Source organism: Notolabrus celidotus, chromosome 5, assembly GCF_009762535.1.
Source record: "Notolabrus celidotus isolate fNotCel1 chromosome 5, fNotCel1.pri, whole genome shotgun sequence".
Lineage (NCBI taxonomy): Eukaryota > Metazoa > Chordata > Actinopteri > Labriformes > Labridae > Notolabrus > Notolabrus celidotus.
In genome coordinates this window covers 27,128,077-27,142,320 of record NC_048276.1, presented here as the reverse complement: position 1 = coordinate 27,142,320, position 14,244 = coordinate 27,128,077, and the positions used below count along the sequence as shown (strand labels likewise).

Genomic DNA, 14,244 nt, shown 5'->3' with positions numbered 1-14,244 from the left:
GAACGTTGCGACGTCAGCTACTGGAGTTCTATTCATTCCCTTTGCTTGAAGAAGCACGGCGGGAAGAGCGTTTCGAGGAAGATGTGGCGACACATTCCGGCGTAAAGCCACCACAAACAAAAAGGATAAACAAAGAGGCAGGAGACGACCAAGAAAAGGATCAGACAGCTAAACGGAGTAATGTCACTATACGAGGTTTCAAAGAAAATTGGAAAATTGACGAGGCTTGCCAACATCAGTCCTGGTTGATGTTTTTTTTAATTTTTTTCCCTTTTCCTGCGGGTTAAACGGAATGTTCCTGTTAAAGCTGTGAGACAGACATTTGGCTCACTCAGTCAATGTAAAAGGTTGCACTTTTGAGTATTTCTAATACATGATGATGCAGCAGTCACCTTGAAATGAAGTGTAACCTAATAAAACAGTAATAATCTAATTTTATCTGTACATAACTGTATTCTTTAAGTAATGCTGAAGTTGGATTTTCTTATAAAAAAGAATGGTAATTATTTTGAATCAAATAAGGCATGATCTTTTTATTTGGCCGGTCAAAAATATTTTTTGCCGGTATATTTTTGGCGGTCACTAACCAATGGCAGATGAGGTAAAAAGATAATTTTATGCCCTGGTCACATGTGCTTCTTTCTTCTTCTGCTTCTCTTCATGTGGAAGCTAACAGCGGTTAAATGTTTGAGTAAGACTTAATGTCCCCGTAAGAAACAGTACATTTACCTCACGGTTCATACTTCCACCATAGATATATAACTTAACAATCGAGCGAAGATGTTGGGGTGAGAGAAATAGGCTCTGTATTATCAAGACACCCATATAAGATCTAGTTTTCCCTACACATGACAAACTTCTCAGACAGGCTGATATGCCTCCGTATAAGGGTCTTGTACTGAAGCATTTGCATCCTCAGAGAGTTGATATTCTTGACAGCTTTTCAGCAGCGATGTTCAAATGTCTGTGAAGAGTGCAAATTAGGACAGCAGTTTCTGACATAACTTGCACTCTTTTGGGGTGAAGCTTCTCTTTGCTCATCTTTGTGTGGGTCTCCCTGCAGATCTCAGCACATTCACAGAAGGTTTAAGTCAGGGCACGAGTGGAATGTCATTATATCCACATAACTTATTGATATCTCAATGAGTTTGCCATAATTTAAACTATCCTCTCGCATTAATTAATCATCCACCAGCTCCTTGATGTCCAATTCCCATACCAATATCCAAAGCTTCAAAGATAACTTAGTGGAATATTTGAGGGCAGAAATATGATCTCTTACAAACACTATTTTAAAGAGTTGCTGCTTCACTTGAGGCCAAACTGCGCGCCTGTATGCTTGCATGGATTTTGCCTCCTCCTGGTCCTGTCAGGTCATCATCCAACACCACAAAAGCATCCTGTAAACCTGTAATCTGAGAGGTCACAGAGCTCCAGGGACTTCAGTGGAGGGGAAAGCCCGATGCCTTGAGGAAACAGGCACACCGTGGAGGATGGATAGTTAGGTAGAGGAGGCCGGCTCTCTCAGGGAGTCATGTTTTATGAATAGGCTCTGTTGAAGCAAAGAGAGAGGTGATTATTTTATTGATTCTGTATTCAAAGACGCTCTCTACAGTTGGTGTTGTTCATGAACTTGTTTGAATGGCGGCTCATTTTGTCAACATTTCCACTTGTACTTATGCACGTGCATGAACCAATGATGCGTGTGAGTCAAATTGAATAATGAATTTACTGTGTGTGTGAGTGAGTGAGTGTGTGTGTGTGAGTGAGTGTGTGTCAGCCACAAGAGCCTTTATTATTGATGTGGTGTGATGCTTCACACACGATACAGAGCCAATGAGGACTGTAGGGACACATGCACACCATGCTGTATTTACAGTACTACAGAATCATAACTTGGGGATGACTCGGCCCAAATTTCACAACACTGAGTCATTCTTAATGATGGTGAGGTGTAACAGGGATATAAATAATGCACCTCTAACTGGCAGTATGAGAAGGGCTAAAGGTTTGATGTATGCCTGGTCAGGAAACTTGTGATTGGCATTTCAATCTCAGGAGATATCAGCAGAAAAACATGTCATCAGCAAAGAAGTTTACACTCAGTCTAACCATGCTCCAACCTCTCCTCTTTCCCCCAGTCTTGAGAGATGATTTCCGCCAAACGCCGAGTGATGTGGTGGTGGCAGCAGGTGAGCCCGCTGTCATGGAGTGTATTCCCCCCAGAGGCCACCCCGAGCCCACAATCTCCTGGAAGAGGAACAACATCCGGGTCAATGACAGAGACGAGAGAATCACTGTAAGCTGGACGCTTCTTTATATGTTTGTTAACTGTGATGAACCCGGCTTAGCTCAAAGTTATAACAACAGTCAACATTAATGACGTAAGATCAGCTTCCGACTCCCTCCCGCTGATTCTGAGATTCTGAGATTCTGAGATGAAGGTATTTGCGTTTGTTTGGGTCATATAAGATCCTCTTAATATTCAAGTGACCTTTCTTTTCTCCCTTGTTTCACTGAACATTTGATTATTAATAAAAAGCCCAAGATTAAATATAATTACAGGTCCATCAGTGCTGAAAAACTGACACTGGAGAGGCTGTTTTTGTTTGATAGAAGTTATGAATCAGTCAATAAACCGGTAAAATTGTTAAATACATGTAACAGTTAGAAGAATACTTTCTAAACATACTCAAAGTAGAGTGTTAGATAAAAGCAAAGAGGATTATACAGAGTGTAATAAATCATGGTTTATGAGAACACCTTCTCCTTGTCGTCAAACCTCAAACGACAACAGCACCAGTATGTCCACAGCAGCATGGATGTATGTGCAGACATTAGCCAGCATCAATCTTCTATCTCTTATTACAAACTGAGCAGCAGAAGAGGTCTGTGTGCTGACTGGCCTGTAGATAGACTCATCGTCAGCATAACAACGAGTAGAGGAGCCATCTGACATGATGAGTGTCTTCTCTCTTGACTTACATACCTCAATATCCTGTTTCTAAATGTTTCCCATTTGTCTCCCCGCCTTCATCCCACCTTTGATCCTCTCCTCCTCCTTATCTGTCTCACTATCATGCCTTCATTCTTTCCTCTTGTCTCCTTCCCGTCCTCTTCTCACCTGTGCCTGTTGTTTTTCAGATCCGAGGAGGCAAGTTGATGATTTCCAACACCAGGAAGAGTGATGCTGGCATGTACGTGTGTGTTGGGACCAATATGGTGGGAGAGAAAGACAGCGATCCTGCTGAGCTGGTGGTGTTTGGTGAGTTGATTTTACTCTTTCATTGAATTATGGTTTAACTTCCAAACACTGGAAGGGTAATAAAACATGAGAGCAAAGCAAAGTTAGTAGTTTGTTAATTAAAAAGTCCTTTTTCATCTCGGGAAATATTTACTGCACAGAAACTTAATCTTTTACAACACATTAGACCAAAGTTTATGCAACCTTTCGCTGAAGCCTTCCATTTTTGTTCGATCTTCAGGCTCAAATTGCTTCAAAGCTGTCAGCACTGAGGTCATTCAGACCTTGTTTTAAAATGCACCCTGTGTGATCCAATCACACGTACATAGCTCCAAGTGCACAGGTTCGCACTTTGCATTATCACACATCTCCTGATTCTGTCAGTCGAAACCATAGACTGTAAATAAAAATGGACGTCCGATCGCTCGGCTGGAAGTGAGGCTTCCACAAAAACTCTACCCCCTAGTGGCTGGCTGCAGTATAGGTAAAAAAAGGTAAAAACAGTTTTGTGTTCAAGGCCTCTTTTTTCTGAAAAGTTTCTTTTTTGTTAGTTATTAGAGGTTAAAAAACGGGGTTTTCCTTCCAGATTCACTTTGATTGACAGCTGCCGTAGAGGGAAACTCCATAGGATCTCGGGACGGTACGCTGTAGGGCGGAGCTCGTTACCCAGGCAACACAGAGATTACCGTGGCAACACAGAAATTCTCTACTGCGCAGACTGGCTGAACAATGGCTGCGCATTCGAACAGAGTTTTTGGCTTCAAAACCGTACAATGGGAAAAGGGCGGAGCAAAGCTCTCCATTTTTTTTTTACAGTCTATGGTCGAAAAATGTAGAGATATGGATCATGTATTAAATCACGTGTTTTAGTGGGCTGGATGCAGAAACATGGGATGTGAACTCTGATCAGGTTTTCTTTGGCCACATCTCTACCTCACACTGTCTCAGCTTCTGTTCTCTTCACGTATTCAAACATTAAAGTAATCCTCCCAAACTGAATAAATATGGAGCCCTTAGATATCGCTCCATAGACTGTGTTCACATGCTGAGAATGAAAGGAGAAGTAAACTTAGAATTTGTCACACGACACAGCGGGGAAATATTACATCAGTCATGTATTAGGAGCAGGTGCTCTGTTACTCTACATAGTTGTTGCCGTGGAAACAGAATGAGTGGGTGGTCCTTACTGTGGCTGAGGACACATTAGCGTACACACTGCCAGACCACTGTGGACAAATAAGACCACAGCACCGCCACATGCAGCCTGAGTGACGGGATCTGAACCCCTCCTTTTAGGACGCACTGAGATTGTTTATACCTGGCCGGTCCAGTACAGATTATAACACCAGGTGTAAACAGCTTCACTGGCTACATTAGAAACCTTTCAGAAAAGGGTTATCTGTAACCCTGCAGACTGAGTGACCCCTCTCTGCAGCAGACCTCACAGCTCTCACACACATTTACCCTCTGACGTCTCTCCTCCTGTGTGTGTATGTTCTCTCCTGGACATTACCGAGCTTGTTGTAGCAGAAGATGGATGTTTCCATCATGCTGACCTTTGCTGTGCTCTCTGACCTCTCTGCTCCTCCCTGCTCTCTCTCAGTCAGCTGTCCTCCAGCAGCGCAGCAGAAAGGCTCTCAAAGTGTGTATTGATCCAGGACACAGATAGAAAATGGATATGTATTTGAATCTTCTCCATAAAGCAGCTGCTGTGGTAGTGAACAGTAAACCTTAACCCTGTGTATATAACTATAATTAATCACATCATTGTTCCTGACAATGCACGGCCTGACTCTTTCCATTATAGTTGATATTACGGCCATCTGTGAAATTTGCAAGATAATAGCCGGTGCACATCTGCACTGATTCCTTGGCTATTTTAAAACCTGATTAGGACCATGATAAGAGCTTACATTGCACATTTATCTCCCTGCACGGGTCCCTTGTGAATTATTTCTTCACTCTACATAACTGCATCCTGTATCTGTTTTCCTTCATGTTGTTATTCACCTTCATTAAGCTCTGTCAGGACGAAGCAAACAATCCTTCTTCTTGAAGATGTTTAGTTTTATTTATAACCCCTGCTCCTGAAACACTCTGTTGGGTCCATTTCCATAAAACCTGCTTTCTGAAAAATCATTAAAGATTTACCATCAGCCCCTGCCTCTGTTCAGGTTTTAATCCCAACATTTCTTGTCTTGGAAAGATCTGAGTGGAAGTCTTTGTGGCTCATTTGAGGCTTGGATCAAACATTCAGACTCAAACTGAGCTCTGATGCAGTGCTGCTTCTCTTCAGCAGCATGTGTAACCCCTCCCACCCTTCACCTCCTGCTCCTATTCCGCTCCATTACTCCCTTCTTTGTCTCCTTTTCACCACTTTCATCTCATTACTTGCACATCTATTTCTGATTTTCTTTGTTCTTCACGTTTTCAGACTTCCTGCCTCTGAGAGAAGACACATTAGATTACATTATTGCTGACTAAGTGTGAAAAGTAATCTGCACTTTAGAAGTAGCCTCTGAATCCTCCTTCATCTTCCCTACATCCTCTGTCCCTGTGTGATTTCAGAGCGTCCGGTCTTCATCAAACAGCCGGTGAACCAGGTGGTGTTGGCAGACGACACGGTGGACTTCTTCTGTGAGGTGCACGGGGACCCGACTCCGACCGTCCGCTGGCGGAGAGAGGAGGGAGAGCTGCCCCGGGGCAGGTAAGATGTACTGCCTGTTAGAAAAGGAGTTACCTTGGAGTTACCTTAGCAGCAACAGGTGCTTTCAGAGTTCTGCTCCTATTCTTCCTCTGTTAGGTTTCTACCTGAGCTCAGACAACAGAGACTGATGAGAGAATGAGCTTCTCTTTGTTGATGTATTCACTGTTTAGACTGGAGTGAAAAAATGATGTTATTTTCTTTATTTCCTCTTTGGAAATAACACATTGAAAGAAGTAACAGACCCCATAGAGCTGTGGTGATTGCTTTTATTATGTTCAACAACAAATCAGCTGAGTGCTGCTTTCAGTGCATTTCAGTAAATTACAGATAATTCAGAGATGGGACATGTGCCTCCTGAGGTGCTGCAGGTTGTGTTAGTAACACAAACTTTACAGGGTCCTGATGCTGACCCTAATTATTGTTCGATGTAATGTCTACTCGTATTATTTTGTTCATTGTTAACTCACTCAAATGTTAATAACCTGTCTTTAAAGAGCCCCTGTGTTTTAAAGGCGTGTCCCCGGTTTAAAGTCTACATGAAAATAACTCTTGGAATAAACTGCTGTCACATCAACTCTCAGACTGTCTCTGCACTCTCTCTGCTACCTCTGACAGCATCTGATAACAGTGGGAGATACTGCAGATAAATCTGTGCTACTGAGAGAGTCATATTTTCTCACACACTTTGTGACGTGATTGGATGAAACTTTTAATGATCCCTCTGGGGAAATCAAGTCAAGTGTGCTCTTGTTGTCAGCAGGATTTAGATCGGCGCAGATCTTGTTTCTGTGTTTCACAGCTTTTCTCCTCACACACTTCTGTCAGTGTGCAGATCACACGTTTGTGGATGTTTTTGAAAAACGTAGTTGAAGACAGTTTTCTTTTTAAAGCACCTGATTGTGTCTCAGTACGTCTTTAAAATGTAAACATCAATCTAAGAATCAGCCATCAAATCACAGTCTGAAACTGTCGGCTGTATTGCATCAAACCTTAGATGGAAATCAAATCGGATCATAGCTCTGCACTTTCTGTCTTTCTTGTGTTTTTCAAAGCTGTGCGCCGTATGAGCTCTGTGATATTTACATTCGAGCCTGAATTTGACTCACAGGTTTTGTGTGTTGTCTTTTCAGATTTGAGATCCGCAGTGATAACAGCCTGCGTCTGACCCAGGTGAGAGGTGAAGACGAGGGCACGTACACCTGCGTGTCAGAAAACAGCGTGGGGAAAGCCGAGGCGTCTGGGACCCTGCAGGTGCACGGTAAGACTTCAGCTACCTCTGCATTACTCCCTACAGAAAACAAAACACACACATGCATCAGAATGTTTCAGTGAAATGTCATATTCAGTTTTCTCTTCAAGGAGCTGAGCTGGCAGCTCCTGTTACTGACAGAACCAGCTGGTTGCACACAGTCATGGTGTGCGTCCTGAAAATGATTGCAAAGTTATATATGAATAGTATAAATGAAAAAAAGTCTCCTTACCATCTCATGAAGTTCAGGAGCGTGTGAATGTTTAAAAACAAGCTGCCTGGTGACACGGCAAATGTCCAACTTCCTCATGAGATTTAACTCTAAATACATGAGTCAATTATTTGTACAGATGGACAGTTTTGCTATGATGCATCACAAAAAATCTCACCCACCAGCGTGTTCTCATTTCTCTCTTTTAGTGAATTAATTTTGCTGCCTTTGGCACAAAACACTAAACACATTCTCTAAAGGGAAATATTCAATGTTATCACCAATGTCCAGAACGTGTTCAGCCTTAATAAGTGGACAGACAGGCAGACAGAAAGACAGACAAACTTAGAGACAGACAAACTTAGAGACAGACAAACTTAGAGACAGACAAACTTAGAGACAGACAGACAGACAGACAGACAGACAGACAGACAGACAGACAGACAGACAGACAGACAGACAGACAGACAGAGTGGCTGTTGAGTCTGTCTGTGTGATGCGTCCGTTTCGTGCTGTTAAGTGAAACTGTAAAAGAAAAGTGAAAAATGGATTTTAAGTTGCTTTCAAGCCTCAACTCGTCTTTCCTCTGGAGAGAGAGCTGAGATCAAAAAGCTTTGAAACTGCATTAGAATAAAGTGAGTGTGCTGAAGAGAAATCTGTCATTGGTGATGATAAAAGAGAATATTTAGAGTTTGACTTTGGAAGAGTTGAATCTGTGAGCGAGCCCTGCAGTCTGCACCGACACTCCTGACGTCTGTCAACACACGTGGGCTCACACGCTGTAAACATGCACACAAATACAATGACAAACATGCACCGCTGGTTCAAGAGAAAACACCCATATATAAACACATATGCACATGCATTTAAGCTCTTCACTCAAGAACGCTGCAGCAGTATGAAGAAGTCATTCTCAGCGCTGGCTGCTGGACAAATTGAGATTGATTCTTGCTGGGTGCATGCAGCTGCAGTATTAGGGATAATAGAAATCACACACACACACGCACACACAGATTGTATCACACAAAACCATAGATCAATCAGAAAACAATTTTCACCTGTATGTCGGCATTTACTCCATCATTCTTCCTCCAGCTCGTCGACTCTTCCGTCCTTTGGGAGCACTTCATTTAAAAAGCAAACTTCATTTCACTCCACTGACACCCAGTTAGTTCATGTCATGATTAAATTAAAACAAAGAGACCCGAGCGGCTCTAGAGTTTCTCTCTGTCTCATCTAAATGTTTCATCCTGTATCATCATGCGCTCATCATCTCATCCTCATGTATTGTTTCTATTCCCTCTCTTCTTTTCCACCCTTCACTCCATCACAGTTGGACCATCCTGTAAGTACTCCATTTCATCCTGTTTTTGCATGCATAAGTGTATGTTTGTGTGCAAGTGCGTGTGTGTGTGTGTGTGTGTGTGTGTGTGTGTGTGTGTGTGTGTGTGTGTGTGTGTGTGTGTGTGTGTGTGTGTGTGTGTGTGTGTGACCACATGTAAGACACACTGAGGTATTGCCTTGTTGGAGGCAGACCCCCTGAACACTGCTGCCTTTTTTCAATTAGTACCAGAGAGTGATCAATTAGTATTTAAGTGCCTCTGGAGTCACTGGGAGCAGGAAGCTTTTGATTTTCCAGTCATGCTTTAGCACACCGAGGCGGAGCTTCATTACTACAAAGGAAGAGCTTCCATCAATACTAGGGCTATTTAATTTAGAGCAAACACCCTGAATGCATAAAAACATGCAATGAATAAGAAGTACAGCCGATAAAACTCTAAACATCCTAAACACTATCAAATAAATACTTGCTGCAGAATCTACTGATCAATCATGCATGCACTGACAGTTTAATTCCCTCTCTGGAAAAACGGCCTCTCCTCTTACATATAAAGAGTAAATTAACAGGCTGGCAAACTGAGCAGCAGAGTAACAGCAGGCTCCTCGGCACAGGAACTGCTTCTTTAGTGTGAACAGAAAAGAGAGAAGGAGACTTTTAAAACATGGGAGTGGAAATATTGTTTCTGTACAAACATGTCATTTAGGAGAAGAGCTTATTCTCTTTTTACAGTGTCAACGCATCAACATGAGAGACGTAGAACAGAGTGTGAATGATGGATCCAGAAGCAGCTTAGGTTACTGATGAAAGAGGAGTTTGATTGTTGTTGTGGTGTCGAAGGCTGAGTATCTGCCTTTGTCCAGTGGTTATCATGTTGATTCCCTCACAAAGAGAGCTCTTTTTTGGGTGTTTTGATAGTTTATGGAATAAATAAATGTCTGCACTTGTAAACAAATTGGTTTATTGAGTAAAATTTGAGGCTATGACAGTTTTGCTCCAGGGCAGTGCCCTCTACCAGCCCTCCCTCCTTCCTTCCACAGCTCTGAGCACCGTCCGGGCACTGAATCTGTTTATGACAAACACTGCACCCATAAATATTCTGTTTGTTGTGTTAAGGGAAAGCCACCTAAAGACTTAAAATGAAATAAAATGACAGGTTTTACAGTCACATGAGTATCAGAATGTTTCTTAAATGGACAATATTCAATGGATAAAATAAATAGACGTGCAGTGAAGAAACTGTTTTACACCTCTAGCACTGAGAACCATTATCTTGACTGCTTATCCCATTTGGGGTCATGGGACTGGAACCTATCCCAGGTGACACTGGGCGAAAGGCAGGGTACACCCTGGACAGGTCGCCAACCTATCACAGGACAAACATGGGGAGACAGACAACCGTTCACACACACTTGCAACTGCGGGCAATGTAGAGTGTCCAATTAACCTAGTAAGCATGTTTTTGGAGGAAGCCGGAGTATGCAAACTCCACACATAAAGGCACCTCGACTGAGGACTCCAACCTAGAACCTTCTTGTTGTGAGGCAACCGTGCTACCCATTCATCCCAGTGCAGAGAACCAGACATAAAACTCAAATGTTTGAAGAAGAAATCTTGTTTCCTGCACCTTTTTTTTTTCCAGAGCACTCATCTGGATTCATGTTAAGTGACGTTTAGTGTGCATAAGCATTTCAAGCAGAAATATTCGATAGTCACAAACATTCAGCAGTTAATCAAACAGTCCCCTGACTCCTGTCTGCACACGCAGAGAGAAGAAAAAGAGACCCATGACTGTGCATAGTTGCTGTAGATATGCTAGTTTTAATATTAGATATTAGATAAAATCACAGTCCAGCCTGACAGATTACAAACAGCAGTGTGTGTAATCTCTCAGGTAGGACTGAGGTGTGTTTTAACTGCATGAATGGAGAGTTATGAAAAGATGACACTGACGCACATTCATTCACAGAGTTGTTTTTTAGTCATGATGCTTATTTTGTTCACACATGATGCATCTGTCACAAGTCTGCATATTAAATAACTAAATAAATAAATGCTAGCTCTGACTGACATGAAACCTAACTACAGGATACTGAATTCAGCGTTGTCATACCTTGCTCATCATTTAATGTTTTTGTATAATGTATCCTATAAAGAGGTATTTTAATCACACCATGCGTCTGAAATAAAGTGTGGATTACTGCATCCTTCGGAAGTTAGCATGGACTAAGAGTAGCTTTTAAACACTTGTTCAGGAAAAGAAACTGTGTTTTGGCTTGATAAAGCTCTTTAATGTTGACAAAGCGGTTAACTGGACATGCTTTCATCACCAAACAGGCCATGTCTAGAGATTAAAGTGGGGCAAGCTGCAGCCCTCACAGCAGGGGGTGAGGGTTTGGGGTCACAGCTCTAAGTTGTGGAACTGTTTCTGTTTCAGACAGGAGACCAAATGACTGTCCTTTATAGTTTCAGTGCAGTTAAACTTCTCATTTCCCCTGAAGGAGAGGCTGACTCCTTTGTCTTGCCTGAGGCTGCTCCCATATTATAAAGGCAAAGAATTAACGTGCTGCCTTTATTACTTATTCTCAGTCTATTTGAGGCTCTGGCTCCAATCCATATATTCACTTTTCTCAGAAACAGGAGGGAGCTGTAGGCACAAAGACCCACCTCCAGATTAAATAAAGCATGGATGAGTTATGATCCAGCAGTTGTGTGTTAAAACCAAGAAACCACTATCTCCTCAATCATCATTTTATACGTAAACATTGACAAGAAGACAGTTAAAGAGTTTAAAAAGAGGAGTTATATGAGAGGGGAAGCTACAGCAGCAGCAGCATGAGGAAGTGTTTACCCAAGTGTGTGTGTGTGTGTGTGTGTGTGTGTGTGTGTGTGTGTGTGTGTGTGTGTGTGTGTGTGTGTGTGTGTGTGTGTGTGAAAGTCACTGTCTGCATCAGCGTGGGACTGTGACAGCTGCCTGTCAGATCGAGGCCCCTCAGGACCCCCTGCTGGGAGTGTGTGTGTATACTAGTGTTCCCCCCTGTGTGTGATAGCTTCAGTATGTTGGTGCAAATCACTTGTCAAGTGCAGATGGGGGTGTGGAGGATGTAAGATGTTTTGCTTGTAAGCACTTTGTCTAGTTTTGGTATGTGACTGAGAAACATGCTGTTTGCATGCAGCAGCTGCAGAGGAACAATCACACACTCTGATGTGCTGCAGAGGGAGCACAGTATGTGGTAAGGAGCTGAGCTCGTAGGTACAGTAGTATCAGGCTGCTTTATGTTGTTTATGATCACGTTTCTTCACAACAACAGCTGGGACCTGCACCAAAAACCTGGGTGAACCCTGAATTATATAATGGTTAAGATCATACAGCTCTCTCTCCTTCATTAAACTTCCACTCCTTACACAACCGTCCAATGACCCAGACGCCACATCTAAGCTTCATGCCTCAATCTATAAAGCGCTCCCTACTTCCTGCGTTAGCACTGAACCATAGAACTGCATCATAAGATTTATCCTCCATCGCAAACATGACGCCAATCTGCTTGTGTGTGGATAACATGATGTCTCAGAGACGGCTGTATTAATCAGACATGAGGCAGCAAACTGAACATGAGTTTCAGGAGTGGTGTCATGGTGGAAAATAATTACTAAGTCTCAGACCTTGCCAAACTAACGTGTTGGATTTATTTGGTGTCGATCTTGATACCCACCAGCTGTAGTTTGATGGCTTGTAGCCCCTTGGAGAAGTGTCCAATGATTCAGTTCTTTGAGTGTTTCCAAATGACTGATATTGAATATCCCTCTTCCATCTCGTTGGCATGTTTGCCATCAGTCTACCAACTGATGATGTGAGAGCAGGGTTTGAGCATTAAGCTGATATCTGGATGGAAATGTACGATGGGTTCCAGGATTGGATTTTGGCTCATACGTCTTCTTTTATTCTCTCCATATGGATTGTTTCCATGTATAAAATCAAAGCCTGCTCAGACAGGATCAATACAACTGTAACTTCAAACAGAATTAGTGTTTTTTCTAACAGCAGAAATATGTTTTATGAACCCATATGTTCCTCTTTGAGTGGCAGATATCTGTTTATAGAGATTATCTCTTGTTTGGCTGGATGGTCTCTGAGTCTCTTTGTCTGCCTTGGCTGTCAGATCGCCTCTATACGTCATGAACATCAAAAAGACTGGAAGCCTGTGTGAGATGAACTGGTTTCCCCTGCAGGACAATGCTCACCTAATATGCTATAGCAGGGGCATAAATTATTCTCCGCCTGATTGCATGAAGTCATTTTTACCCTAACCACCTTTTCTCACCTTTAAAGCCTTCATTCTGAAGAAGGCTGATTCAGGAATGAACAGCTGACCTTGTGTCTCCACTTTAGAGCAGAACATTTGGTCCCCATCAAACAGAGACATGCACAGCCATTCACAGAGTTCAGGCACTTCTCACTCCGAGCAGACGTTCCTCCTTCAGCCTGACAGCTCTTATCGTGAACGCGGTGAAAATTTGACTTGCAGTCCTCGTCTATTTTTGCCTCCCTCTTGGCATGTTTGCCTTGTTATGTGTTCTGCAGCTCCAGCAATATCCAGCATATAAAAGAAGTCTCCAGGCTCCTTTGAATTCCTGTCTCAAGAGTTTCATTCTTTATTTAGACATTCCCCAATTTACCTCCCCGTCACCTCCCTGCAGTTATCAGTTTATGTGCCGTCACTTCTGCAGACCCGGTTACACACTTTAGAAAGCTGGAAAATTGAGGTGCCACTGTTTTTGATAAAGAAAGTTACAGTCTCTTTCATTTTTCAGGGCACTTTAAAAAGACCTCATACCTACAAGCATCAGCCCAGAATATTAAAGGCCTGTACGAGCAGCAGAGGCATTGTTAGCTGATTTTGTCATGTATATTTCAGCCGCTCTGTTGCAATCCGTCTCCTCGTTTCTGTCCCATGTGAGGATGCTAATGTTCCTCCCTGCCCTAAATCTAAAGCTCAGTGTCGCGCCGAGTGCACCCATTATTGCTAATTATTTATTACAGCCTCAGGCAATGTGCCGACTTGCCTGCTCAAATCAAACATTGTTATTCTCCAGACGGGCTGTGTAGAACACCAAAAACGGCATTTTAATAGCCTGAATAATCCGGAGTCTCTCCGTATTTGGGTCAGAGTCGTGTCGTTGTCACAGGCTTGACGGGATAATGTTCAGGTGTTGACAAGTTTCTGTCAGATTACCTGCTCGGCAGTGTGTTCTGATAGCGTGTGCCCTCTCCTGTGTTTGTCACAGCTGTTTGTGCACAAGTCTGGAGATGCATTACATAAGATGAGGGTGTGTTACAGAGCATTTCTTTGATATTTCAGGCCTTGCATCAGTCGCGCAAGGAAGTCCTGAAGGTGTCTAGAAAGTGGGAGTGGCCCCCTTCTTCTTCTCTGTAGTTCTTATCTGAAATACTAAGAGCGTGTTTGGGCTGTAACCTTTAGGGTCAGTGGGGGAT

At 42.7% G+C, this 14,244-nt stretch overlaps 1 protein-coding gene across 4 annotated transcripts in view; it reads left to right on the top strand.

The window, feature by feature from the left end:
- Positions 1-14,244, top strand: part of robo3 (roundabout, axon guidance receptor, homolog 3 (Drosophila)) — a 105,573-nt gene that overhangs the window by 48,979 nt on the left and 42,350 nt on the right. For 2 of the 4 annotated variants that reach the window (XM_034683324.1, XM_034683325.1), the window contains exons 3-7: positions 2,142-2,299; positions 3,145-3,265; positions 5,813-5,951; positions 7,082-7,209; positions 8,745-8,756. In XM_034683324.1, the coding sequence (XP_034539215.1) occupies positions 2,142-2,299; positions 3,145-3,265; positions 5,813-5,951; positions 7,082-7,209; positions 8,745-8,756 (558 nt within the window). The remainder of the gene's footprint in view (positions 1-2,141; positions 2,300-3,144; positions 3,266-5,812; positions 5,952-7,081; positions 7,210-8,744; positions 8,757-14,244) is intronic. The other 2 variants (XM_034683326.1, XM_034683328.1) reach the window with 1 other exon arrangement.